This window comes from Cyclopterus lumpus, chromosome 25, assembly GCF_009769545.1.
Source record: "Cyclopterus lumpus isolate fCycLum1 chromosome 25, fCycLum1.pri, whole genome shotgun sequence".
Lineage (NCBI taxonomy): Eukaryota > Metazoa > Chordata > Actinopteri > Perciformes > Cyclopteridae > Cyclopterus > Cyclopterus lumpus.
The window spans coordinates 160,440-185,599 of NC_046990.1; the positions used below are offsets into that span (position 1 = coordinate 160,440).

A 25,160-nucleotide genomic window follows, 5' to 3' on the forward strand; every position below is an offset into this window, starting at 1 on the left:
TCTTGTAGTTTCTCGGTTAAAAACTACATTTCACACAATGTACATACATAACCTGAGCCCAATGCTCTTTTGTACTGAAACACAGAACTCCTGATCTGAACACGGATGTGTTGTTCATAATGTAGCATTATCAGGCCACACACACATTTACATTACACTTCATTTAGCTGACACTTTTATCCAAAGCGATTTACAATCACACACCGTAGACACAGCTACGGGGAGCAATTCAGGGTTAAGTGTCTTGCTCAAGGACACATCGACTACGGCTAGCAGAGCTGGGGATCGAACCACCGATCCTCTGAGTTTACTCGCCGGACTATTTGTCATCATTCGCTCTAGAAGTGCCGGAGAGGAGGCGTGGCTTATCGCCATGAAAACAGTTAATTACCGCCGTCCACCATAGAATAAATAACCACTAGTTCTGCTTTGTACGTGTTGAGGAAGTCCCACAAATGTCGGACCATCAAGCCCTCGTGTCTGGGTTCATAATATTAATATTATATATTATATTATATTATCCGTATCCGAACACAGCTTCTCCAGGAACTGCGTCTGGATGACGGGCGCTTCCAGACAATCAACTTCTCTTCCATAGTTTCTGATTCTTCAACAACAACATGACGTCAGTGATGTCAGGAGGAGCATCTCAACGCTGTAACGACACAGCCTCACACACGTGTTTCACCAGAGTTCATCAGCTTGCGTGAATGAGGGGAATTTTTCTAATCACATACACGTCTGTGCATTGACTTTGTATTAAAAACATCCCCAGTTCTCCCATCAGGAATTTCTCCATCAGGTCTATGTCAGTGGTACACTAAGGTTGAAGTGAGTGCTGGTTAATGTTTTTCACTATTTACCTACCAGGGTTGTCACAATACCAAATTCTAACTTCGATACGATACCTGCCATAAATATCATGATACCCGATACTTACGATACAATACCAAAATTCGATACGATACCACAAATACGATACGGGTTTATTTATCTATTATAGTAATAAATAAAACATCTGTATGGTTCCCTTTTTATCAGCTTGTTCCTTCCCAGCTTTTTCAACACTTAACAAATTGCATTAATATTAGTATTAGCCTACAGCAAGATATTAATGAAAACTACATGGTGCCATCACAGCATTGATTATACATGGCTATGTAGGCCGTTTGTCCATATCTGACCAGATGACTACATAGTTCCTTCCATAAGTATGAGCAATTATCTTAATTCATGGAATAATTATTTTTCCTTAACTAAAATAAAAAAGACTTAGCTGAAGATCCACCAGCATGTAGCCATTTTGCATCAATTGTGTTTCATTTAGTACACGTGTGTGCATTGTGACATCATGATCATATAGAGTGGTCGTCAAAGGCTAAGGCTACAGTGTTAGGCTGTATGTGGGTGAGCTTAAGGTGTGCACCATGTGTATAATCACATTTGATTACCTGTCGTTCTTTGAACTCTTTGAAAAGTTCGGGGTGTTTGTCTGAAAGGTGATTTAATGTTTGATGTGTTGCTCCTTGGTCTGAGTGGCTTTGAAACACGTTTTGCAGACGGGTCTCTGTATGTCAGTGGGCTTTCCTTCACTGTCTGTGTCAGTGGGCCTTCCTTCACTGTCTGTATGTCAGTGGGCCTTCCTTCACTGCCTATACAGACAGTGAAGGAAGGCCCACTGACATACCGAGTGTGAAGGAAAGCCCACTGACATACAGACAGTGGGCTTTCCTTCACTGTCTGTATGTCAGTGGGCCTTCCTTCACTGCCTGTATGTCAGTGGGCTTTCCTTCACTGTCTGTATGTCAGTGGGCTTCACTGTCTGTACGTCAGTGGGCTTTCCTTCACTGTCTGTATGTCAGTGGGCCTTCCTTCACTGTCTGTGTGTCAGTGGGCTTTCCTTCACTGTCTGTATGTCAGTGGGCCTTCCTTTACTGTCTGTACGTCAGTGGGCTTTCCTTCACTGTCTGTATGTCAGTGGGCTTCACTGTCTGTATGTCAGTGGGCCTTCCTTCACTGTCTGTATGTCAGTGGGCCTTCCTTCACTGTCTGTGTGTCAGTGGGCTTTCCTTCACTGTCTGTATGTCAGTGGGCCTTCCTTCACTGTCTGTATGTCAGTGGGCCTTCCTTCACTGTCTGTGTGTCAGTGGGCTTTCCTTCACTGTCTGTATGTCAGTGGGCCTTCCTTTACTGTCTGTACGTCAGTGGGCTTTCCTTCACTGTCTGTATGTCAGTGGGCTTCACTGTCTGTATGTCAGTGGGCCTTCCTTCACTGTCTGTATGTCAGTGGGCTTCACTGTGTGTATGTCAGTGGGCCTTCCTTCACTGTCTGTATGTCAGTGGGCTTCACTGTGTGTATGTCAGTGGGCTTCACTGTGTGTATGTCAGTGGGCCTTCCTTCACTGTCTGTATGTCAGTGGGCTTCACTGTGTGTATGTCAGTGGGCTTCACTGTCTGTATGTCAGTGGGCCTCCCTTCACTGTCTGTATGTCAGTGGGCCTTCCTTCACTGCCTGTATGTCAGTGGGCCTTCCTTCACTGTGTGTATGTCAGTGGGCCTACCTTCACTGTCTGTATGTCAGTGGGCCTTCCTTCACTGTCTGTATGTCAGTGGGCCTTTCTTCACTGCCTGTATGTCAGTGGGCCTTCCTTCACTGTCTGTATGTCAGTGGGCCTCCCTTCACTGTCTGTATGTCAGTGGGCCTTCCTTCACTGCCTGTATGTCAGTGGGCCTTCCTTCACTGTCTGTATGTCAGTGGGCCTTTCTTCACTGTCTGTATGTCAGTGGGCCTTTCTTCACTGCCTATATGTCAGTGGGCCTTTCTTCACTGTCTGTATGTCAGTGGGCCTTTCTTCACTGCCTATATGTCAGTGGGCCTTTCTTCACTGTCTGTATGTCAGTGGGCCTTCCTTCACTGTCTGTATGTCAGTGGGCCTTTCTTCACTGCCTGTATGTCAGTGGGCCTTCCTTCACTGTCTGTATGTCAGTGGGCCTCCCTTCACTGTCTGTATGTCAGTGGGCCTTCCTTCACTGTCTGTATGTCAGTGGGCCTTCCTTCACTGTCTGTATGTCAGTGGGCCTTTCTTCACTGTCTGTATGTCAGTGGGCCTTTCTTCACTGCCTATATGTCAGTGGGCCTTTCTTCACTGTCTGTATGTCAGTGGGCCTTCCTTCACTGTCTGTATGTCAGTGGGCCTTTCTTCACTGCCTGTATGTCAGTGGGCCTTTCTTCACTGTCTGTATGTCAGTGGGCCTTTCTTCACTGCCTATATGTCAGTGGGCCTTTCTTCACTGTCTGTATGTCAGTGGGCCTTCCTTCACTGTCTGTATGTCAGTGGGCCTTTCTTCACTGCCTGTATGTCAGTGGGCCTTTCTTCACTGTCTGTATGTCAGTGGGCCTTTCTTCACTGCCTATATGTCAGTGGGCCTTTCTTCACTGTCTGTATGTCAGTGGGCCTTTCTTCACTGTCTGTATGTCAGTGGGCCTTCCTTCACTGCCTGCACGTGACGCCATGTTGTCTCCCCAGCGATCACTGAGCTGCCTGTTAGTGTGTGAGCGCTGCGCAGCCCCGCCCCCTTGCAGTCAAAGCGCTGGGCAGCATTAAATGATTGCGTGCTATTTTAATAAAGTATCGATACTAAAAATATGCAAAACCGTATCTTTTTGAACCTACTGGTACCTTTTTAGTATCGGTACACCGTGCAACCCTATTACCTACTAATAAGGTAATCGGAAGAAAAGTTAAGGTTGTATACTGAGCCATAAATTACATCTTTGAGGCTTTTTAAAACTACTTCTCATAGACGTTTTTACTTCATGTTTGTGCATGAAAGCACTGTTGAGTATCTTCTTAAAGTCTGAAGTAACTGAATAGTTATGTATGTTGTATTACATTGTGTCCTTAAGATGCACTTGTTGGTTTATAATTGACTGTAAAAGGGAATATTCCACTGCCCCAGACCAGTTGAGAACCACTGCCCCAGACCAGTTGAGAACCACTGCTCCAGACCAGTGTAGAACCACTGCCCCAGACCAGTGTAGAACCACTGCCCCAGACCAGTTGAGAACCACTGCCCCAGACCAGTGTAGAACCACTGCCCCAGACCAGTTGAGAACCACTGCCCCAGACCAGTTGAGAACCACTGCCCCAGACCAGTTGAGAACCACTGCCCCAGACCAGTTGAGAACCACTGCTCCAGACCAGTGTAGAACCACTGCCCCAGACCAGTGTAGAACCACTGCCCCAGACCAGTTGAGAACCACTGCCCCAGACCAGTGTAGAACCACTGCCCCAGACCAGTTGAGAACCACTGCCCCAGACCCGTGTAGAACCACTGCTCCAGACCAGTGTAGAACCACTGCCCCAGACCAGTTGAGAACCACTGCCCCAGACCAGTGTAGAACCACTGCCCCAGACCAGTGTAGAACCACTGCTCCAGACCAGTGTAGAACCACTGCTCCAGACCAGTTGAGAACCACTGCCCTAGACCAGTGTAGAACCACTGCTCCAGACCAGTGTAGAACCACTGCCCTAGACCAGTGTAGAACCACTGCCCCAGACCAGTGTAGAACCACTTCCCCAGACCAGTGTAGAACCACTGCTCCAGACCAGTTGAGAACCACTGCCCCAGACCAGTGTAGAACCACTGCCCCAGACCAGTGTAGAACCACTGCTCCAGACCAGTGTAGAACCACTGCTCCAGACCAGTGTAGAACCACTGATCCAGACCAGTGTAGAACCACTGCCCCAGACCAGTGTAGAACCACTTCCCCAGACCAGTGTAGAACCACTGCTCCAGACCAGTTGAGAACCACTGCTCCAGACCAGTGTAGAACCACTGCCCACCAGTGTAGAACCACTGCCCTAGACCAGTGTAGAACCACTGCTCCAGACCAGTTGAGAACCACTGCACCAGACCAGTGTAGAACCACTGCCCACCAGTGTAGAACCACTGCCCTAGACCAGTGTAGAACCACTGCTCCAGACCAGTGTAGAACCACTGCCCCAGACCAGTGTAGAACCACTGCCCCAGACCAGTGTAGAGCCACTGCCCCAGACCAGTGTAGAACCACTGCTCCAGACCAGTGTAGAGCCACTGCTCCAGACCAGTGTAGAACCACTGCCCCAGACCAGTGTAGAACCACTGCTCCAGACCAGTGTAGAACCACTGCTCCAGACCAGTGTAGAACCACTGCTCCAGACCAGTGTAGAGCCACTGCCCCAGACCAGTGTAGAACCACTGCCCACCAGTGTAGAACCACTGCCCTAGACCAGTGTAGAACCACTGCTCCAGACCAGTGTAGAACCACTGCCCCAGACCAGTGTAGAACCACTGCCCCAGACCAGTGTAGAGCCACTGCTCCAGACCAGTGTAGAACCACTGCTCCAGACCAGTGTAGAACCACTGCTCCAGACCAGTGTAGAACCACTGCCCACCAGTGTAGAACCACTGCCCTAGACCAGTGTAGAACCACTGCTCCAGACCAGTGTAGAGCCACTGCTCCAGACCAGTGTAGAACCACTGCTCCAGACCAGTTGAGAACCACTGCCCCAGACCAGTGTAGAGCCACTGCCCACCAGTGTAGAGCCACTGCTCCAGACCAGTTGAGAACCACTGCCCCAGACCAGTGTACAGACCAGTGTTATAATATTAGATATTATAAACAATAATCCAATGCAAAGACCGTTATTTAACAACATGCTAGCTGCATGTATACAGCGTTACAGTTACAACCGGCCCTTTGAGAGCAGCATGATGCTGATGTGGCCCACGGGGAAAATGAGTTTGACACCCCTGGTGTAAGTGTTGCATTCTAGATGGTGTGTGTGTATATATAGTTTCAAAACCCCAAATACTTTGATCACTAATTCTGATTTCCTTTCACGTATTCAATCAAGACCCTACTTTTCAGTGTTTTTTTGCAATGTCGTTAGTATCAACCCCATCATTTGCACAAGAGACCAGGAAGGGTTCTGCTATTGCATTGTTCCCATTGTTATCTCTTCCAGTTCTCATCTACGCTGCACAGGAACAACACCACGTGTCATTCGCCCGGTCCGAACATCCCGCTCGATCGGTGCTGCGCATGTGCGAAGTAAGGAAGGAAGGAAGTAGCTATTGAATGAGCTACCGCTCTTTCTCTTCTCTGTTGAGTTGCACATGCGCAGTAGCGACCGGGTCGGTGCCAGCGGAGAGTGGAAGGTTAGCCAGAGCTAGCAGCATGTCAGTATTTTCAGTAAAACGTTGATGTGTACAGAATGCCAGCCTTTGCTTGTGAGGGTTAGTTTAGTTTTCATATGGGGTAAGTATTATTAAATATATAAAATAATACAATTTTATTATTGTTCACCCCCCCCATTAATCATTCTTCAAAAATAATGTATTGATAATAAGAAAGCTGTCTCGTGAAGTAGTCAACACTGTCTCTTACTGGTTGAGTGATGTGCAGCCCAGTGAGTAAAGTCTCTGCTTGTTCCTCAGCAGCGTAAAAGGCAGCGTCTGGAGCAGGGAGTGATCTTCATTGATGATGAGCTGGAAAATGAGCCTTCAGGTGCTCAGAGTTGGTCCACGGAGCCAAACGCCCAAGCAGCAGGTCCATCCTCATCATGCTGCGTGAGTTACAGCAGGAATATTGCTTTTCTGATGCAAACAAATTTGGATAGGCATGTTTCAGAAGAGATGATTTTGACATGTAACGAGGTGGTTAGATTCAATAAAAATATATATATGTATGTTTTTTGTACTTTAAAAATCTAGTTATTATCTTCGCCAGGCTTAAGGGTGTGTGTGAGTGTGTGTGTGTGTGTGTGTGTGTGTGTGTGAGACTACGTGCACCTCTGGGTGTGTCCGCGGCTAATCTCACATTCTGCAGATACAATTATTTTAACATATTTTTTATAGCTGCATGTGTGCCTATGTATTGACTCTTAGGCCCTGATGACACTCAGCTACATGTGTGCCTATGTATTACCTCTTAGGCCCTGATGACACTCAGCTACATGTGTGCCTATGTATTACCTCTTAGGCCCTGATGACACTCAGCTACATGTGTGCCTATGTATTACCTCTTAGGCCCTGATGACACTCAGCTACATGTGTGCCTATGTATTACCTCTTAGGCCCTGATGACACTCAGCTACATGTGTGCCTATGTATTACCTCTTAGGCCCTGATGACACTCAGCTACATGTGTGCCTATGTATTACCTCTTAGGCCCTGATGACACTCAGCTACATGTGTGCCTGTGTATTACCTCTTAGGCCCTGATGACACTCAGCTACATGTGTGCCTGTGTATTACCTCTTAGGCCCTGATGACACTGAGCTACATGTGTGCCTATGTATTACCTCTTAGGCCCTGATGACACTCAGCTATATGTGTGCCTATGTATTACCTCTTAGGCCCTGATGACACTCAGCTATATGTGTGCCTATGTATTACCTCTTAGGCCCTGATGACACTCAGCTACATGTGTGCCTGTGTATTACCTCTTAGGCCCTGATGACACTCAGCTATATGTGTGCCTGTGTATTACCTCTTAAGCCCTGATGACACTCAGCTACATGTGTGCCTGTGTATTGACTCTTAGGCCCTGATGACACTCAGCTACATGTGTGCCTGTGTATTACCTCTTAGGCCCTGATGACACTCAGCTACATGTGTGCCTATGTATTACCTCTTAGGCCCTGATGACACTCAGCTACATGTGTGCCTGTGTATTACCTCTTAGGCCCTGATGACACTCAGCTACATGTGTGCCTATGTATTGACTCTTAGGCCCTGATGACACTCAGCTATATGTGTGCCTATGTATTACCTCTTAGGCCCTGATGACACTCAGCTATATGTGTGCCTATGTATTACCTCTTAGGCCCTGATGACACTCAGCTACATGTGTGCCTATGTATTACCTCTTAGGCCCTGATGACACTCAGCTACATGTGTGCCTGTGTATTACCTCTTAGGCCCTGATGACACTGAGCTACATGTGTGCCTGTGTATTACCTCTTAGGCCCTGATGACACTGAGCTACATGTGTGCCTGTGTATTACCTCTTAGGCCCTGATGACACTCAGCTACATGTGTGCCTGTGTATTACCTCTTAGGCCCTGATGACACTCAGCTACATGTGTGCCTATGTATTACCTCTTAGGCCCTGATGACACTGAGCTACATGTGTGCCTGTGTATTACCTCTTAGGCCCTGATGACACTGAGCTACATGTGTGCCTGTGTATTGACTCTTAGGCCCTGATGACACTCAGCTATATGTGTGCCTGTTTATTGCCTATTCATACAGAGCTCTCTATCTTGTGACTTGTTCTTAAGGAAAAGTATAAATCTCGGCCTTCGTCTATGATAAATTCACATCAAATTGCAGACCTTCCAACAACACAGGTGTACCTTGTTTTGTTAATGATGACTGTTCTTTAAATGTCTCAGCACAGCTATTCCTGTGAGGCAGCATGCACAACATTCAGGCTCGGTAAACCGGACACCTCAGTGGAATGCAGTCAGCATTAATGTCAATACCTACACCTGTGCTTTTCTTGTAATGTCAGTAGATCTGCTGTGAAAAAGGTCCATTGTGCGTGCTGGCTCGCTGGTACAGTTTACCAAGACATTTAAACATAATTAAGTGAGACGTGTGCTGGTCCTTTTATGAGATGTTAAAATGTCTGAAAGAATAAGAATAACTTCTTTATTACAGTTGCACCCTATCAGTGTCATAAATGATCAATAGAAACACAGATTGGTTCATCCCCTCATATTGCTGATAGAGGGGTTTGTAGTTCAGCTAGTTGGACAACTTATTTTATGGTTTCACTGTCAGCGATGGGTTCAGTGTTAACATTCACTAACACCACTGGGTGGCGGTATACTCCACCAAATTGACAAAGGCTGTGGTTACAGTTTTGAACATTGCAGATAATTAATTCACAAAAGGATATGTTTGACTTAACATAAAACAAAGCGTGTGTGTGTATCTGTGCGCGCAACTTTAAGGACCAATTTGAGTTTTAGACCTTCAGAATGAGGTCATTTGGGCTTCAAAGGCCTGGTTAAGATTTCAGACTTGGTTTCAGACAGTTTAGGTTTGGTTTAGGGTTGGGCTCAAGCATTTAGTTGTGATGGTTAAGGTTAGAATATATTAAGCCTATATCATTGAAACTTCCTAGTGATTATGACATTTCTTGCTTGGTCCAACCTTCAGTCAAAACACCAGACAGTGTATATATATATATAGCAATGCAGCAACAGCAGCAAATCCTCACATTTGAAAAGCTGGTAATATTTTGCATGTCTACGTTTTTAATCGACTATCAAAATAGACGCTGATTTTTTTATTTGTTTCAGCTCTAGGTTTATTATACGACTTGTTATTAGATGACATTGGTTTAGTTAAGTGGAGCTATTAAAATGACAACTGAGAGTATTTTGAAGCTGCATTTCTGCAGTCCGACACAACCAAACTAGTTGCATCAAGCAACACCTGTGTTTCCTAAAGCTATCTTCGAGGCGGTTTCTGGTGAATAATCCATGTTCCTGAGGTCTTTCCAATCCCAAAAGACCAACAGGTTAGCCATAATCACTAGACGTGCTCACAGATTGCTGTTCAGTATGCAGCTCACCGGAGTGGTTGAACCCACACAACTGGGTCCTAACTTGCCACAGGCGTGTGGCTCGGATTTGGAGCCGCGGCCGGTCGTAGATGGAAAAAGAGGAGGAGAGAAAGTGAAGTCGAAAAAGCGCGTCCGTCTCTGGTTTCCCTGCAGCTACATGACCCTGGCTCTTTTGTCCCGTGAGCGCTGACTGACGGCCTGAATGGGGCCCTTTGAAGCAAGCTCCAGTTTTAATTAAGAGGGTTTGCCTTGCCTGGACCGCTGATCTGTGAAAGCCACGGGGATAAATATTGAATGGGGTTCACCCGCTGGTTACTGCGCCCGAGGGATAAACAGGTGCTTTGGAGGGCAGATATTTGCCAGGGCCCCCTACCTGCACAGTGTGGTCATGTTGGAAGGACGGGGTGTTCGGTGTCATGTCTTCCGAAGTATCGGCTATTGAAGCCTACCCTTATTGGAGTGAATTCCAAGCCCTCGAAAGCTGTGGAATGAGGAGCAAATTGGCGTCCAGTGAGAGGCGCCAGTGATACCCAAGTGATCCACTGCCTGCGGCCCCTCACTGCCCTCTGACTGCCCCCCTGGAGTGTGAGATTTCTATCTCTCAGGTGTTGGCAGGGAGTAGAGCAACAAAAGCCTACCTGTGAATATTCCGAGGTGTTCAGTAACACCACTGAGCTCTGTTCCGTCAATTCAAGAAAGCTTTAGCTGTTGCATACACTTACACCTGGAAGTCTATGTATACCAAGGGAACTATGTTACCTGTGCTAAGGACATGTAGTATACCTGAACACACTTAGTGCACCCAAAGAAACGTATTACACCTGTCCTATACAGTGTACCTGTTATGCTATCTTAATGAGAAAATCAGTTTGCTCTCATGACCTATTATTTGACAGGCAAAGCTCACATTCTCATTGCTAGCGGCAACCGAGGTGCAACGCCAATGGAACTGTTACGTTCTTGCTACTAGCAGAGCTGGCGTTTCTATTGCCCCTTTTGCCAGTTATCTGCATTCCTTCCGAGGGGGTGTCTGCTCTGGGCTGTAGGGCCAGGCTTGATACCTTGTTGTCCTGGCATCTCAGGAGGCAGGTGCGTAAAAGGATACTCTTGTGTCAGCTGTTTCCTGCTGCAGCTTTTGACAAGGGCCTCTATTCATCAGCAAGCCCTTCGACACTGCCCCAACCAACCCATCCTCCCCCCACCTGCCAATGAATAAGTAATTATTAGCCATCTTGGGGCAGGATATTTGGATGGCTCTATTTAATGTGGCAGCAGCAGGTAAGGTGATCGGGCTCAGGGCCCAGGCTGTGGAGCGCAACTGTTCCAGAGGAGAAAGGTAACTTGAACTGGTGTTGGGGCCCTGCAGCTCCTCTGTTTGTTTTTCACATGGGCTCAGGGCTTGTTATCCCTCTTAACTCTGAGAGTCCACTCTTTAAGGGCTCTCTTTGGCCTACACTCCATCGCACATTGTAATATTTGATGGGCAAACATGCTTGAAAAATCTGAGCCGCCCAGTAACTCGAGCCACTCGTCTGTCATCAGAAGTGCTACCTTCTGATCTCTATGATAAGTAGCAACTTACAACACATACCATTCATTCTTACGCGGAATCGTTCAGGTCATTTGTTGAGTCTTTTGGGATAAACTTGTTTGCCAAGCTTGCAAGTTTTGTTAATTCAATATTGAGAAAAATGTGGTAATCTCTGCAGAAAAACGTCGAAAGATATTATCATGCATTGGTGACACGGTGTGCATATATTGATCCATTGGTCTGACGCCATTAGATGTTTATTGAAAGTGCCACAATATCAGATCTAACTTGAGGCTCATCTGATAGTAAAACTGCCTGGTGGCGGTCACCAACCATTAATATTTAAATCAAAAGACAATGGTAAATGGACTGTAGTTACACTTCTAGAAAATCAATTGAGTTTAGGAAGGATTGCTAGATATTTTGGCAACACAAATATTGTAAATTGAATATTGCCATAAAGAGGACCTGATCAATGATTTACAGTATAGCCCATTGGCTGATATAACCAACGATAATACAGGGAACCGCATGGCACAATCTCAAATGATTAACCAATTATCTCACAGTACGGTGAAGGATATGGCAAGCTTTTAAAATGAAGGGCCAGTTTAACATTTTCTTCTTCATCGGTGTCCAATAACCACACTAAGGTTAACATTAAATTAATACAAGGAACTTTCAATTTAATTTTTCTATTTCATATAGAAATAGCCAGTCTTCTCGCTGATGGTCTTGGCAATTTGTGTAACTCGTATAGAGGGTCGGCTGTAGCTCATGGGGGAGAGCAGTCGTCCCGTAACCACAAGGTCCCCGGTTCCATCCCCGCTCTCCCCAGAGTTCATGTTGAAGTGTCCTTGAGCAAGACACTGAACCCCCAGTTGCTCCCCGGGCTTCACTGCAGCCCACTGCTCCTTAATAACTAAGGAGGGGTCAAATGCAGAGAAGAATTTCATGTATGTATGTAAAATATGTGTAATATGACCAATAAAATACTGAATTTATTTTAGAGACATCAAATTGAGACTGCTTTTATAACCAGTTAAAAGTTCCTCACAGTAATTTTAAATGTAATTATGACAAAACAAAACGGCCATGCTACTGCCAATATCTGTGGACAAGGTAATTCGGCATGCAATAGACATGGCTTTAGCACACTTACTGCTAGTTTACTATTGGTTAAGCTACCCCTAGGATGTACTGTATCCTCATACTCTTTTATGTTCTCTAACTATGAGCAACATCCATCTACATTTAGGAACCATAGGACCATACAGTATATAACTGTACAGTTTAACGTGAGACTTCTGCTGAACAGCGTCCACTGAGGTAGTAACAAGTGGACTTTGGAAGACGGTACATTCTGAAATGTAGTGTAACAAAAGAGGAGAGTCATAACGCCTGCGTTGCACTGCCTGCAAATCACCTTTTTTTACATCAGTGCTGTATAGCTTAGAAATTACTATTGATAATATTGATGGTATATTTTAGACTAGAGCTCTCATACTGGGTTGGAGAGGCCTGGGATAGGATGGTGTGTGTGAGCCACCAAATAGTCAAAGAGTACACCACTTAAAAGAGCTCAACACATAAGCAGGATCGGTTTCATAAGCGTTGCTGGCTACACTTCAGCTGTAAGGGGGGGGGTATCCGCCACGTCACTGGGCGGCCAATTTTGAAGCAGCTAGATTTTCTCCATCGCCACAATGGTGGCCTATCATCTTTCAGACTCCAAAGGTCATCTGGCGGAGAGTGACAGCACACCTTATGTATGATGCAGATTTTCTTTATGCTTCTCCATGTGTTGATCAGAAGAGGATACAAGGCAGTCTTTCAGAGAGCCTATTTAGGCAGTGGATAATAGTGATGAGTCCTGGATGAGCCTTATGTATCATCATCATCCACTGAACAGCTAAATGTAGTACAGCATTCACACTACAAAGAACATTTTCTGTATTTAATAACTCACATGATAACATTAGATGCGTGTGTACATGAGATCCAGTAATAAATGAATCTTTACGTCCAACCGTGGGTTCCGCTCCACCGTAAGCAATGGCAGAGAAGGCACTGGTGTGGTTCATCTCCATGGCTCATCTCATGGCGTGGCTCATCTCCATGGCGTGGTTCATCTCATGGCATGGTTCATCTCCATGGTTCATCTCAATGGCTCATCTCCATGGCATGGCTCATCTCATGGCGTGGCTCATCTCCATGGCTCATCCCATGGCGTGGCTCATCTCAATGCATATCTCATGGCTCATCTCCATGGCATGGTTCATCTCCATGGCTCATCCCATGGCGTGGCTCATCTCAATGCATATCTCATGGCTCATCTCCATGGCATGGTTCATCTCCATGGCTCATCTCATGGCGTGGCTCATCTCCATGGCTCATCTCCATGGCGTGGCTCATCTCCATGGCTCATCCCATGGCGTGGCTCATCTCATTGCATATCTCATGGCTCATCTCCATGGCATGGTTCATCTCCATGGCTCATCCCATGGCGTGGCTCATCTCCATGGCTCATCTCCATGGCATGGTTCATCTCCATGGCTCATCCCATGGCGTGGCTCATCTCAATGCATATCTCATGGCTCATCTCCATGGCATGGTTCATCTCCATGGCTCATCTCATGGCGTGGCTCATCTCCATGGCTCATCTCCATGGCGTGGCACATCTCCATGGCTCATCTCCATGGCGTGGCACATCTCATTGCATATCTCATGGCTCATCTCCATGGCGTGGCACATCTCATTGCATATCTCATGGCTCATCCCATGGCGTGGCTCATCTCCATGGCTCATCCCATGGCGTGGCTCATCTTCATGGCGCTGCTCGGCAAGGACCCAGCCTGTCCCTGTTCTCAGCTCTATTTGAAAACATATTAGCCATATTTCCGTTCAATTATCAAGCGAATTTTATAAAGATATGTCACTGGAAACATGCATACTGATTGGAATCAAGCGTTTACATGAAAAGATGAGATTTAAGATGTTAATTTAGTAACCGTGGCTTTATAAATAAATAAGTACCACTGCTAGTTAGGCCTTAGAAATGGACAACTGGCTAAGCTTCTCATTATTAAACAATGCAGCATGTATGTGTTGTTGTTGCGATAGTGTGTATTCGTTGGGCTGGGCGGTTGGTATCATATGCAGACCTATATATTTAATGCCACAAGCACAACGAGCAGTGGAAAGTGACCGGTCTCCGGTACACAAGCTGTGTGTCACGTCCATATGCTGTTTTGGATCATGCAAAAAGACCAGATAGCGAAATGGAAAAGGAGCTTCTTCAGGAAAACATTGTTGCAAAGAAAACATTGAAATATACACACAATAATTTATGTCCTAATAATTAGAGTTGTGTGTTTTTATGTAAATGACCAATTGCCTTTATATTATTTGACAATTAATTGGAGGGCAATGGGAGGCATGGCTTTCGACTCAGCGCTGTAAAGGACAGTTGCTAGTATTTTTAAGGTCTGGGGCTCCTGTACTGAGCTGTTGAACCGTAGCAGCGAACCACCGCTCAGTATTTGTGTTTTTCTCTTTCCAGTCCCCTGAACCCTGCTCCCGCTGCCCGTGTGCTTCAGCTAAAGACGGTGTGAAGGACAAAGACGGGGACGGCAAAAAGAAGATTCCCAAGATCTTCTTTGGCACTCGCACACATAAACAGATAACTCAGATCACCCACGAGCTGAAGCGAACGGTTTACTCCAGAGTGCCCATGACCATCTTATCCAGTAGAGCTCACACATGTGTCAACGTAGAGGTGGCGCCTCACTTCAACCGCAATGAACGCTGCAAGGATCTGCTGGAGGCCAAAGATGTGAGGATGAACACTTTAAAGTAATACCCAACCTGAAACCTGCCCTTTTTATATCCAATAGTCACTCCCTGGAAGCAGGAGAATGTTTCATCCCTCATACAGAACATGAACACTCATGAAGATGACGTAAAGTTAATTTTTCTTGACAATATTTTAGTAATTCAGTTTGCCTGAACGCAATATAGTCAGTAGGGGAATTTCAATATCGTCCTTAATCTTATTTGTAACACACGTCAATACAGGAGTTCTTCACGACATAACGTAGTCACAATTATTGAAGAACCAAAGTTAAAGGATTCTTATAAAAATTGTTGTATGCAACATTTTCCAAAACTGGTATTGACTTTCAAAGCCCAGTACATTTAACATGTGACTTTTATCCCACTAAAGGCACAGCCTGCATGTCTGCTATAGTTCATCACTTAGCCCAGGTCAACCATCATGTACTGTGAAAAAGTTATTTTTCCATCACCCTGTAACACAAACCCACAGGTAACTATCACTACAAAAGCCTCAATTGGTCCAGCCGTCTCTTTATGACACACTCAAATGTAGACCTTCTTTTCTTCTTTTTTTTTTAAACCCCCGTACTGTCCTAAAGTTGAGGCTCCTACTGCAATTATGCTGTCAGTGGAGGTGTTTGCCTCCCATGGCAATAGCTGGCTCAGTCATTACCCCTCAGTGGTGTTACTGATGCTCTGTCTTCATCCCCTCGGGGTCCAGTCAGTGTCAGGTGGCCATGCTGTGATACAGTGATTCCTACATAGACGGCGTGCACATCGTCTTCAGTCAAAACACCTGCAACTGTTTGAACTGCACTGTAACCTTTCCTGACATTCACAAGTGTGGCTGCATGTCTATTACTCTCCCAAACTCCCCTTTCACTGGGCAGACCGTGTTCCGTTTCAGCAAAGTCTAAAAGCTTAACACATGATTGTGAGAGGTTCATCCAGAGATTATTACTGTGTCCGGAGGTTGCTGAGTCCTCCGGTGTACAGACTTTGTGTTTTGACAGTGTCACCTCAAGCTGTAAAATCATAAATAACAGGGTGGGACATCTGAAGCAGACACCTCTGTTGACAGTGTAATTGGTGCTTGGGTACATGAGATATCTGCATTCACTGTATGAGTGACAGGACATGTCAGCCACTACAATAACTGTAAGACCTGATCACAGGAAGCCTCTGAAGTACTGCATGTCACCTTTGTTTACATTTGACACGAGGGAGAAGAACGTAAAGCAGTCTGTTGAAGCAGCATCAGGTAGAAACCAAAGGAAGCGTCCACACATACTGTCTAGTCCACATGAGTTGAGCAAAGCATCTTCAGTGTCTTTAGGTGGGGTGGGTATCCAATATGTGTCAACTTTGAGGGCCCCAGTCTCTTAAATGGTTTGTCTTTCTGTTTAGTCAAACCAAATTCTACCACTCGAGCACATAGGTCAACATCAAGAAAGAAAAGTGTTCAAATCAAAATGGGTGAGCTCAGATCGTCATCATTGTTGTGATCTGATGATACACTTTCACTTCCATTCATGATTGACAACACTGCTGACAAACCATATAGGTGCCTGGAAGTTGAGTTCCAGATAACCTTTTGAGCTGAACCCAAATTTAGTTCCATGAACTTGTCTCCAAGGTGTATGGAGATCGGTATAGTGTTAAGTTCCTCCAATGAAAATGCACTCTATGGGATCAGTCAAACTGCATCTTCCAATGCTACTGACTTTGATTGAAAAATGTCTATGTTACAGGGCAGGTCATGCCGCTACTACCATGGTGTCCAGAGGATGCGGGACCAGCGCACACTACAGCGGGTCCACGGACTCCATGATGCCTGGGACATTGAGGACTTTGTCGCACTGGGCAAGCGGATCCGGTCATGCTCCTACTATGCTGCCCGAGAACTCAAGCAGGAAGCCTCCATCATCTTCTGTCCATATAACTACCTGCTGGACCCAATGATCAGAGAGAGTGTGAGTAGAGTAGGGAATAGAGGGTGCAGGAATTATAGAACATCCGTAAGGGAGCAACAAGATTAGTTCTTTACTAAGGACCAGACCATGTGGAGGGTTCAGGGATAAACCACTTCCTCTTCTTCCTCTCCCCTATTGTTCCTTTCCCTTCCTCTTCTGCTCTTGCTTTTAATCGACATTTTCACCAGATGGAGATTGACCTGAAAGGCCAGATCGTGATTCTGGATGAAGCCCACAACATTGAGGACTGTGCAAGGGAGAGTGCCAGCTACACTTTGGAGCACCACAGTCTGCTGATGTCCAGGGATGAGCTTGACGGCATGGTCAACAATAACATCAGACGATCCAAACACGAGTCACTTAGGGACTTCTGCTATAGCCTGATCAAGTTAGTGATTCAGTGAATGAATTGCTCATCTGTGGCGCTCATAGTTTGAGTAGATATTTACTAAGAATGTCTTTTGGACCATGGTGTAGCTGGATCCAGGAGAGCCAAAGCCTGATGTCCGAACGGGGATATGAGAGCGCCTGTAAAGTCTGGAATGGAAAGGATGTACTGGGCATCTTTCACAACATGGGCATCACTGCTGACACCTTCAACAATCTGAAGGTACACCAGATATCTATGCTTTACTTGTAGGTGTGTAATGGGACAGCAATCATGGTTACTGGCCACAGTAATGCCTGAAAATGTCCATAAATAGATGAATAATAATAGCCGGCGTCTGTATAAAATTGACTGGAGTAGTAGCATTCGCACTGTGACGCGTGCATGTATTAAACGTTTGACACCAAAAGGATGACCGTGTGTGTGCTGCATGTTCTTATTTGGTTTTGGATGTCCTGTATTAATCAACAACACTATTGTGTTTTATTCCTTGCACGTCTTTCACTGTGACAGAAAAACCTGGCAGCAGTGTTGGAGAAAGAGGAGCGTGGTTCCATCAATGGTAAAGAGGAGATGGTTCAGGTCCCAACCATCAGCTCGGCAACCTCCATAGTCCTGAAAAATCTCTTCATGGTGCTGGGCTTCATCTACTCCTCTGAGGACAACTGCAGGTCAGAGACAAACCAAAGAAATCCTGTGTCATGCCAGCGCTCCATATGAACTATTATAAAGTGGTTAAGAATTGAACGATCGCTCAGGTCTCTGTGTGTCTGTAGGGTTGCTGAAGACTACCGGATAGCTCTGCAGAAGAGCTACGCTTGGACGAACCATGTCCCACCTGATATGCCTGATGCCCAGGGCTTTGTTCGGCCACACCACAGGCAACGCCAGAGCGCCCGAGTCAAGACAGAAGTCCTCACACTCAGCTTCTGGTGCCTGAACCCCGCTGTGGTGAGAGGTTAGAGATGGCACATCATGCCATGTAGGCCAAACTGATCTATTACTGGAGTCTATAAACATAAATGTATGACTTATTGAGTCTGAAGTGAAGGTTAATTGCCAAGTGTATCACAACAATATTATAAAAGGGTATGTTGATGGCATAAATTACAACAGTCCTTGGGTGTTCATTGTGTCTATTGTATCGCCCAGGCTTTCTCTGACTTCCGTAAGTCGGTGCACAGCATTGTGCTGACATCAGGAACTCTGTCACCCATGGGCTCCTTCTCCTCTGAACTTGGGGTGAAATTCTCCATCCAGCTGGAGGCCAACCATGTTATCAACAAGTCCCAGGTCAGTAGAGTTATTTGTGGCGCAAGTTGCTCGATCCGTTATACTGACTTCATTATTTTTCTGGACAGTTCTAAAAAATATCTGGAGTCGTTTATCGAATTGTATAGGTGTATATGGCGTATCAACATCCGTGGGAATCCCTAAAAGTTATATTTGCTCCCTTTTTTATCTGCTGAGCCGATCTGTGTCGCCAACGTGATTTGCTGGGAACAATGGATTCTTTGACAAAGTATATGCTGTATGAAGGGATATTTAGCTGCTCGATAATTTGATAATATGACTCTGTTCCGAAAGAACGAAGTCTCGGGTACAAGCCGCGAAATGAGTTCCTCCGTAGGGGGGCCGGGCTCAGCCTTAGAGATAGGGTAAGGAGATGAGTTTCCTCTGTAGGGCTCAGCCTTAGAGATAGGGTAAGGAGATGAGGTTCCTCCGTAGGGCTCAGCCTTAGAGATAGGGTAAGGAGATGAGTTTCCTCCTTAGGGCTCAGCCTTAGAGATAGGGTAAGGAGATGAGTTTCCTCCTTAGGGCTCAGCCTTAGAGATAGGGTAAGGAGATGAGTTCCTCCTTAGGGCTCAGCCTTAGAGATAGAGTAAGGAGATGAGTTTCCTCCTTAGGACTCAGCCTTAGAGATAGGGTAAGGAGATGAGTTTCCTCCTTAGGGCTCAGCCTTAGAGATAGGGTAAGGAGATGAGTTCCTCTGTAGGGCTCAGCCTTAGAGATAGGGTAAGGAGATGAGTTTCCTCCTTAGGGCTCAGCCTTAGAGATAGGGTAAGGAGATGAGTTTCCTCTGTAGGGCTCAGTCTTAGAGATAGGGTAAGGAGATGAGTTTCCTCTGTAGGGCTCAGTCTTAGAGATAGGGTAAGGAGATGAGTTTCCTCTGTAGGGCTGAGCCTTAGAGATAGGGTAAGGAGATGAGTTCCTCCTTAGGGCTCAGCCTTAGAGATAGGGTAAGGAGATGAGTTTCCTCTGTAGGGCTCAGCCTTAGAGATAGGGTAAGGAGATGAGTTCCTCCTTAGGGCTCAGCCTTAGAGATAGGGTAAGGAGATGAGTTCCTCCTTAGGGCTCAGCCTTAGAGATAGGGTAAGGAGATGAGTTTCCTCCTTAGGGCTCAGCCTTAGAGATAGAGTAAGGAGATGAGTTCCTCCGTAGGGCTCAGCCTTAGAGATAGGGTAAGGAGATGAGTTCCTCTGTAGGGCTCAGCCTTAGAGATAGGGTAAGGAGATGAGTTCCTCTGTAGGGCTCAGCCTTAGAGATAGGGTAAGGAGATGAGTTCCTCTGTAGGGCTCAGTCTTAGAGATAGGGTAAGGAGATGAGTTCCTCTGTAGGGCTCAGTCTTAGAGATAGGGTAAGGAGATGAGTTCCTCTGTAGGGCTCAGCCTTAGAGATAGGGTAAGGAGATGAGTTCCTCTGTAGGGCTCAGTCTTAGAGATAGGGTAAGGAGATGAGTTCCTCTGTAGGGCTCAGTCTTAGAGATAGGGTAAGGAGATGAGTTCCTCTGTAGGGCTCAGTCTTAGAGATAGGGTAAGGAGATGAGTTCCTCTGTAGGGCTCAGCCTTAGAGATAGGGTAAGGAGATGAGTTTCCTCCTTAGGGCTCAGCCTTAGAGATAGGGTAAGGAGATGAGTTTCCTCCTTAGGGCTCAGCCTTAGAGATAGCGTAAGGAGCTGGGACATCAGGCTTCCTAAAAGCTACGCGTCAAAGAGATGTCTGATGAAAAAAGTTTAAGCTTTAAGGTGCATCACCCAATTGGAAACGTTGACCCTGTCTCCACATCCATACCACTTTTGTCCAGCAGATGTCAGAGTCTGACCATTTGATTAATACTGTTGTAACTTGGATTTACAACCGTGTCCTCAATAGCTTGGTGTTGCACATGAGAATGTTTTTTGAAAAAGCTGATAATACCAGGAGATATTTGTCTTTGGGCCTCTGACAAAGCACAGATATATTGATTATATGAAGTATATTGGTGATATGACCTCAGCATTTCTAATGCCCTCTCCTCAGGTTTGGGTGGGCACTGTTGGTGAAGGACCCCAGGGCAGAAAACTCCGTGCCACCTTCCAACATACTGAAACGTATGCCTTCCAGGACGAGGTGGGTGCGCTGCTGCTCCATGTCTGCCAGGTCGTGGCCAAGGGTGTGCTCTGCTTTTTGCCTTCTTACAAGGTAAATACCACCAAGACATTCTCTTTGCCCTCTCTGGTAAGCACCTTGTACTCTACAAAGTTTATTTAAACTTAATGAGCTCCACAAAGAGTGAGACCACACAGGAATGTAAGTAATTGAAACACTACATTATTGAATCTGAGTCTGTAAGCTAGCGGTGGTTGCAGTGTTGAATATGTGGGTGTTGTTGTGAACGCTAAACAAAGAGGAGAACCACACCAGACGGTATATGATGATCATGGTGTGAGAGACAGAATAAGAGAGAAGCTTCATTCACAACGTTGACATTAAAATTTGATGAAGATTAGCACCCATTAATTTGAGGTCCTTAGTATTATACTACTTGTAGAATTCGATCACAGTGGTGGCTGCGTATTGTTTCCGACTCTTGTTCTTCCACTTTCACTGAGAGAGAAAAAGCAAATGGTCTGGTGCATGCAGTACACACCTGTATTAACAGGGCGGGCTAGCAGCAAGCTAACAATGCCAGTCATTACACTTATATAACCACAATAAACACGTGTTGCAGTGGGACACAAGTCGTGCCTTACAGTCCGCACACTGGATGCATTGCCGTGAGTTCTTTGGCACCTGGTGATTTTACGTATGCTGTGGGTGAGGAGATACGAAAGTAAGCCTGCCTAACACTTTGAATTATGTTTTTAGTGTGTTTCACAGCACCGGGGTTTCAGGTGGAGGAATAAGGCTAAAATATTGTCATACGCACCACAATTTCCACAACAGGATGAAGGAAGTGTATTCTGTTCTACAGATGAACTTAACGGAAAACACAAATATAATTATAGTCAGATCTATTTGTGCTGTGGGCAGTTATACATCTAAATGTACTCCCAATTACATTGAGGTGATGGGGGATAGTTCGCAGTTAGAACATTTATTTCTACATTCTGCCACTGGGAGGAGCTAGAGACCACACATTGGAGTCATGTCCAGAGTTTTGGTTGTTTGAAGGTATTATATTATCTTGACTTGGAAAACAAACAGTTTTCAAAGCCTAAACTGGATTCAAATAGATGCCACTGCTAAGAAGCTGTGTTATATGTTACAATAGATCACAAGTAATCAATATAGGTACTTGTCAAGGTCTTGTTAAAAGCCGTCATCGTCATGGAACTGTATCCTCTTTCAGTTAATGAGGGCGCTTCTTAGAGGGCACTCATAGACACTTTGTCCCCCTTTGTTTGTTATGCGTTTTTGGTTATGAATAATTAATGTTCATTGTCGCTCAGTTGTCACATTAGCTTACTTAGGGACAAGTGGATTTCATTTATCATTGTGTATGTCCACATTGCACATGTTACGTGTGACTTTGGTCAGTAAGCAATTTTGGTCAATAATCATACTCACTGTGGGAAACATAATACGTTAGAGCTTTAAAGTCATTATGACCCCCCTCCCCCACAACACACACACTTCTTTATACTGTATTTTAATGCAGAGCTGTGAGGTTCTTATCCACAGTCAGCATATTATCAGTAGAAACAGACAGGAGTTACCAAACGGGAGCAAAGCACTGTACTGCTGTGCAGAAGGGGCAGCAGCAGAACGTATTAGGAGTGACCTGCGAGTGAGCCCATTTTCATTTGAATAGATTCTAGAAGTCATGTTTACCACTAATATCAAAGGGGCTGCACGGTGTTGTTGTGGCTGGCACTGTCGCCTCGCAGCAAGAGCCAGGTTGGGTTCCTGGGCCTCACGCTTTCTGTGTGGAGTTTGCATGTTCTCCCCGTGACAGCGTGGGTCCTCTCTGGCTTCCTCCCACGGGCTAAAGACATGCAGCTCCGCTTAATTGATGACTCTAATACTGCCCGCACGTGTGGATGTGAACGTGAAGGTCATATATATGTCATCTATCTATCTAGAGATATATATATATATATATATATATATATACAACCTTGAACAGGATAAACGGTGAAAGATAATGGATGGTTTGCTTTCTAATACAGAACTGTGTTTAATCATCTTGCAACCACTTAGACCTTCACGGTTATTAGTTTTGCCCTTGGCAAATTTAGCTTTTGCATACTTGCATAGATTGTGTTCAACTTGTATTTCAACGGGTCACATGCAGCGACTATTGGTTTGGTTTCCCTGCATCCTTGTTTGCTTGCGATCCCGTTGCATTCTCAAACAGCTGATGACGCCGCCATCTAAACTGAGGGGAAGCTAAGACTCTTGTTGTTTTCTTCCTTTTTGTCAGTCTGCGATGCCAGCCGAGGACCGACTGTGCTGTGGGATGTTTTTCTTTATTTTTTTATTATTGATAGCCATGTAGGAGTCTTCTATCTCTCTCTGCTGATGCATAAATATTTAATCTGCAGTCAGCTCTTAAAGATGAGGAGATGAGGGGATATGAAGGGCTGGGGTATTAATTGGAGCCCGTGGAGGCCTCGTTGGTGCCGCTGAGTCCCGTGTGTGTGTGTGTGTGTGTGTGTGTGTGTGTGTGGGGGGGGGGGGGGGGGGGGGGGGGACACAGCACAGAGAGGGTAGGTCATCTTCAGACATCCCTGTTCAGTGTGTCTAGGCGATGGCTATCAGCCCCTCATACACAGCTGGCTCAGTGAGGGTCAAGGAGATGTACCTCGAGGCGCGTTCTCTGCTTCCACGAACATGAACACACAGTCTGTTAAGTTACATTTTATTATCTTCTTACAGCAGGTATATTGACTCCAAATTGGACCTGACCATAATGTCTTTTTGGGTCAATGTTGAGAAATGTAAGTGTATTTGTCATTTTCCAGCAAAGAAAACAAGAGAATGTTGTGCATTAGCACACAGCTCAATACATTTCATTTTTGAGATATCATGGACACACAGACACCTTCTGCTGTGGTTTTGAAGCCCTTCAGCCACAACAGCCCTCCAGTTAATGCCATTAAAACCACAGCGGGCCCTGCCGCCTGGTCCACACCGCCACAGGAAGGGATCAGTGCTCCCTGGGAGAAGGGGACTGATGGTTTATATATATATATATAAAAACAAAAAGCTGGATTTCTTCAGAGGTGAAAAGATGGCGGGGAATACAAGATGCTTTTAAGGGAGATGGAGATAAGGGGCCATTAGGTGATGTCGCCTCGCTGTCTGTGTGAAGACGCACCCAGCGCTGGCGCCTGGGCTCTGCTGAGCGCGTGTCAAATAAAAGTCAACCCGGACTGTTTGGTGAACACCCGCCAGCACACACTGTCCTCAGCAGCTCCGAGGTATCTGAAGCACCAATCGCACAGCTCCAGAAGCCCTGGTATCTCAAAGTGAGACTGTTTCTGTCTGTGTTTTGGAAGCACTTTGGATTCATGGGTCAATTTGCCCAGTGTAGCATATGCCTCCTGATTATTTTAGAGCTGAGGTGATGTTTAATATGAGTTTTTACAGTGGAAACTTCAGTATTACTGCTGTGTGACTAAGCTGGAGCCTTTTTGGGAGGCTTAGAGTTTCAGATTTAACAGGTCAGTCGACTCCTTGTTCTGATATCGCATTCAACCACAGTAGCAAATTCTGGCTGTCATTACGTTTGAAATCCAATTAAACGTAATGTGGAAACTTTAGAGATGATATAAGAAAGAAGGGCTGCAACAATGACTACTATTAAATTACTTATTAATCCATTATTCATTTAATTTAACAGTGAAAAACATTCATCCCAACCTCCCGGGTCAAGATAATGTCTTTGAATTGTTTGTTTTCTCTGAACATACTCAAATGAGAGGAACTGCAGACCGTTAAATATTGATGTTTTTCCTTTAATTAAGATTAACAATATATGTCACAAACGTAAAATTATTATTATGTTTTAGCCTGTAGAGATTAGGGAAACAAACAATATGCAGTATTTACATAAGGGAAATACATCACTGTTACCCTTGTTCAAGGAGAAGGCTGCTGATATCCTAGTTTTTCATATATTAACAAATTCTATGAAACGATTGGTTGACAATATGACAAAGATATATATATATTGTCTAATATGAGACATTAATCTCTTGAAAAGACACGCTTCATATCCAGCTCTGATGAATACTAATAAGAAAAGGAAGAGTGTCTTCTTTCTGCAGCCTGCGGTCGTCACCACCAGTGTGGCCGGTATGTGTAGAGCAGACGACGAGGGACGGGTGGGAGGCCAGAGGTGGCAGGTGGCTTCTCGCCACCATTCTTGGCGTGATGGTTACTGTGATATTTTGGGGCTAAATAATTTACGTCGTAACAACACGTCTCCCCTCGCCGCTGCGAAATGTGGCTCCTGGCTGCATGTTTCATTAATGCTGTCGCCTCCAAACCCGTTTCATAATTCAGCAGGCACTAGAGGAGCTGCGATGTGTCGCCACAC

At 45.4% G+C, this 25,160-nt stretch overlaps 1 protein-coding gene across 5 annotated transcripts in view; it reads left to right on the forward strand.

Annotated features, from left to right (window-relative positions):
- Positions 1-25,160, forward strand: part of brip1 (BRCA1 interacting protein C-terminal helicase 1) — a 96,327-nt gene that overhangs the window by 7,484 nt on the left and 63,683 nt on the right. For 4 of the 5 annotated variants that reach the window (XM_034529131.1, XM_034529130.1, XM_034529129.1 and 1 more), the window contains exons 6-14: positions 6,484-6,615; positions 14,719-14,991; positions 16,745-16,966; positions 17,155-17,354; positions 17,444-17,576; positions 17,868-18,025; positions 18,131-18,305; positions 18,507-18,647; positions 20,654-20,815. In XM_034529131.1, the coding sequence (XP_034385022.1) occupies positions 6,484-6,615; positions 14,719-14,991; positions 16,745-16,966; positions 17,155-17,354; positions 17,444-17,576; positions 17,868-18,025; positions 18,131-18,305; positions 18,507-18,647; positions 20,654-20,815 (1,596 nt within the window). The remainder of the gene's footprint in view (positions 1-6,483; positions 6,616-14,718; positions 14,992-16,744; positions 16,967-17,154; positions 17,355-17,443; positions 17,577-17,867; positions 18,026-18,130; positions 18,306-18,506; positions 18,648-20,653; positions 20,816-25,160) is intronic. The other variant, XM_034529132.1, reaches the window with a different exon arrangement.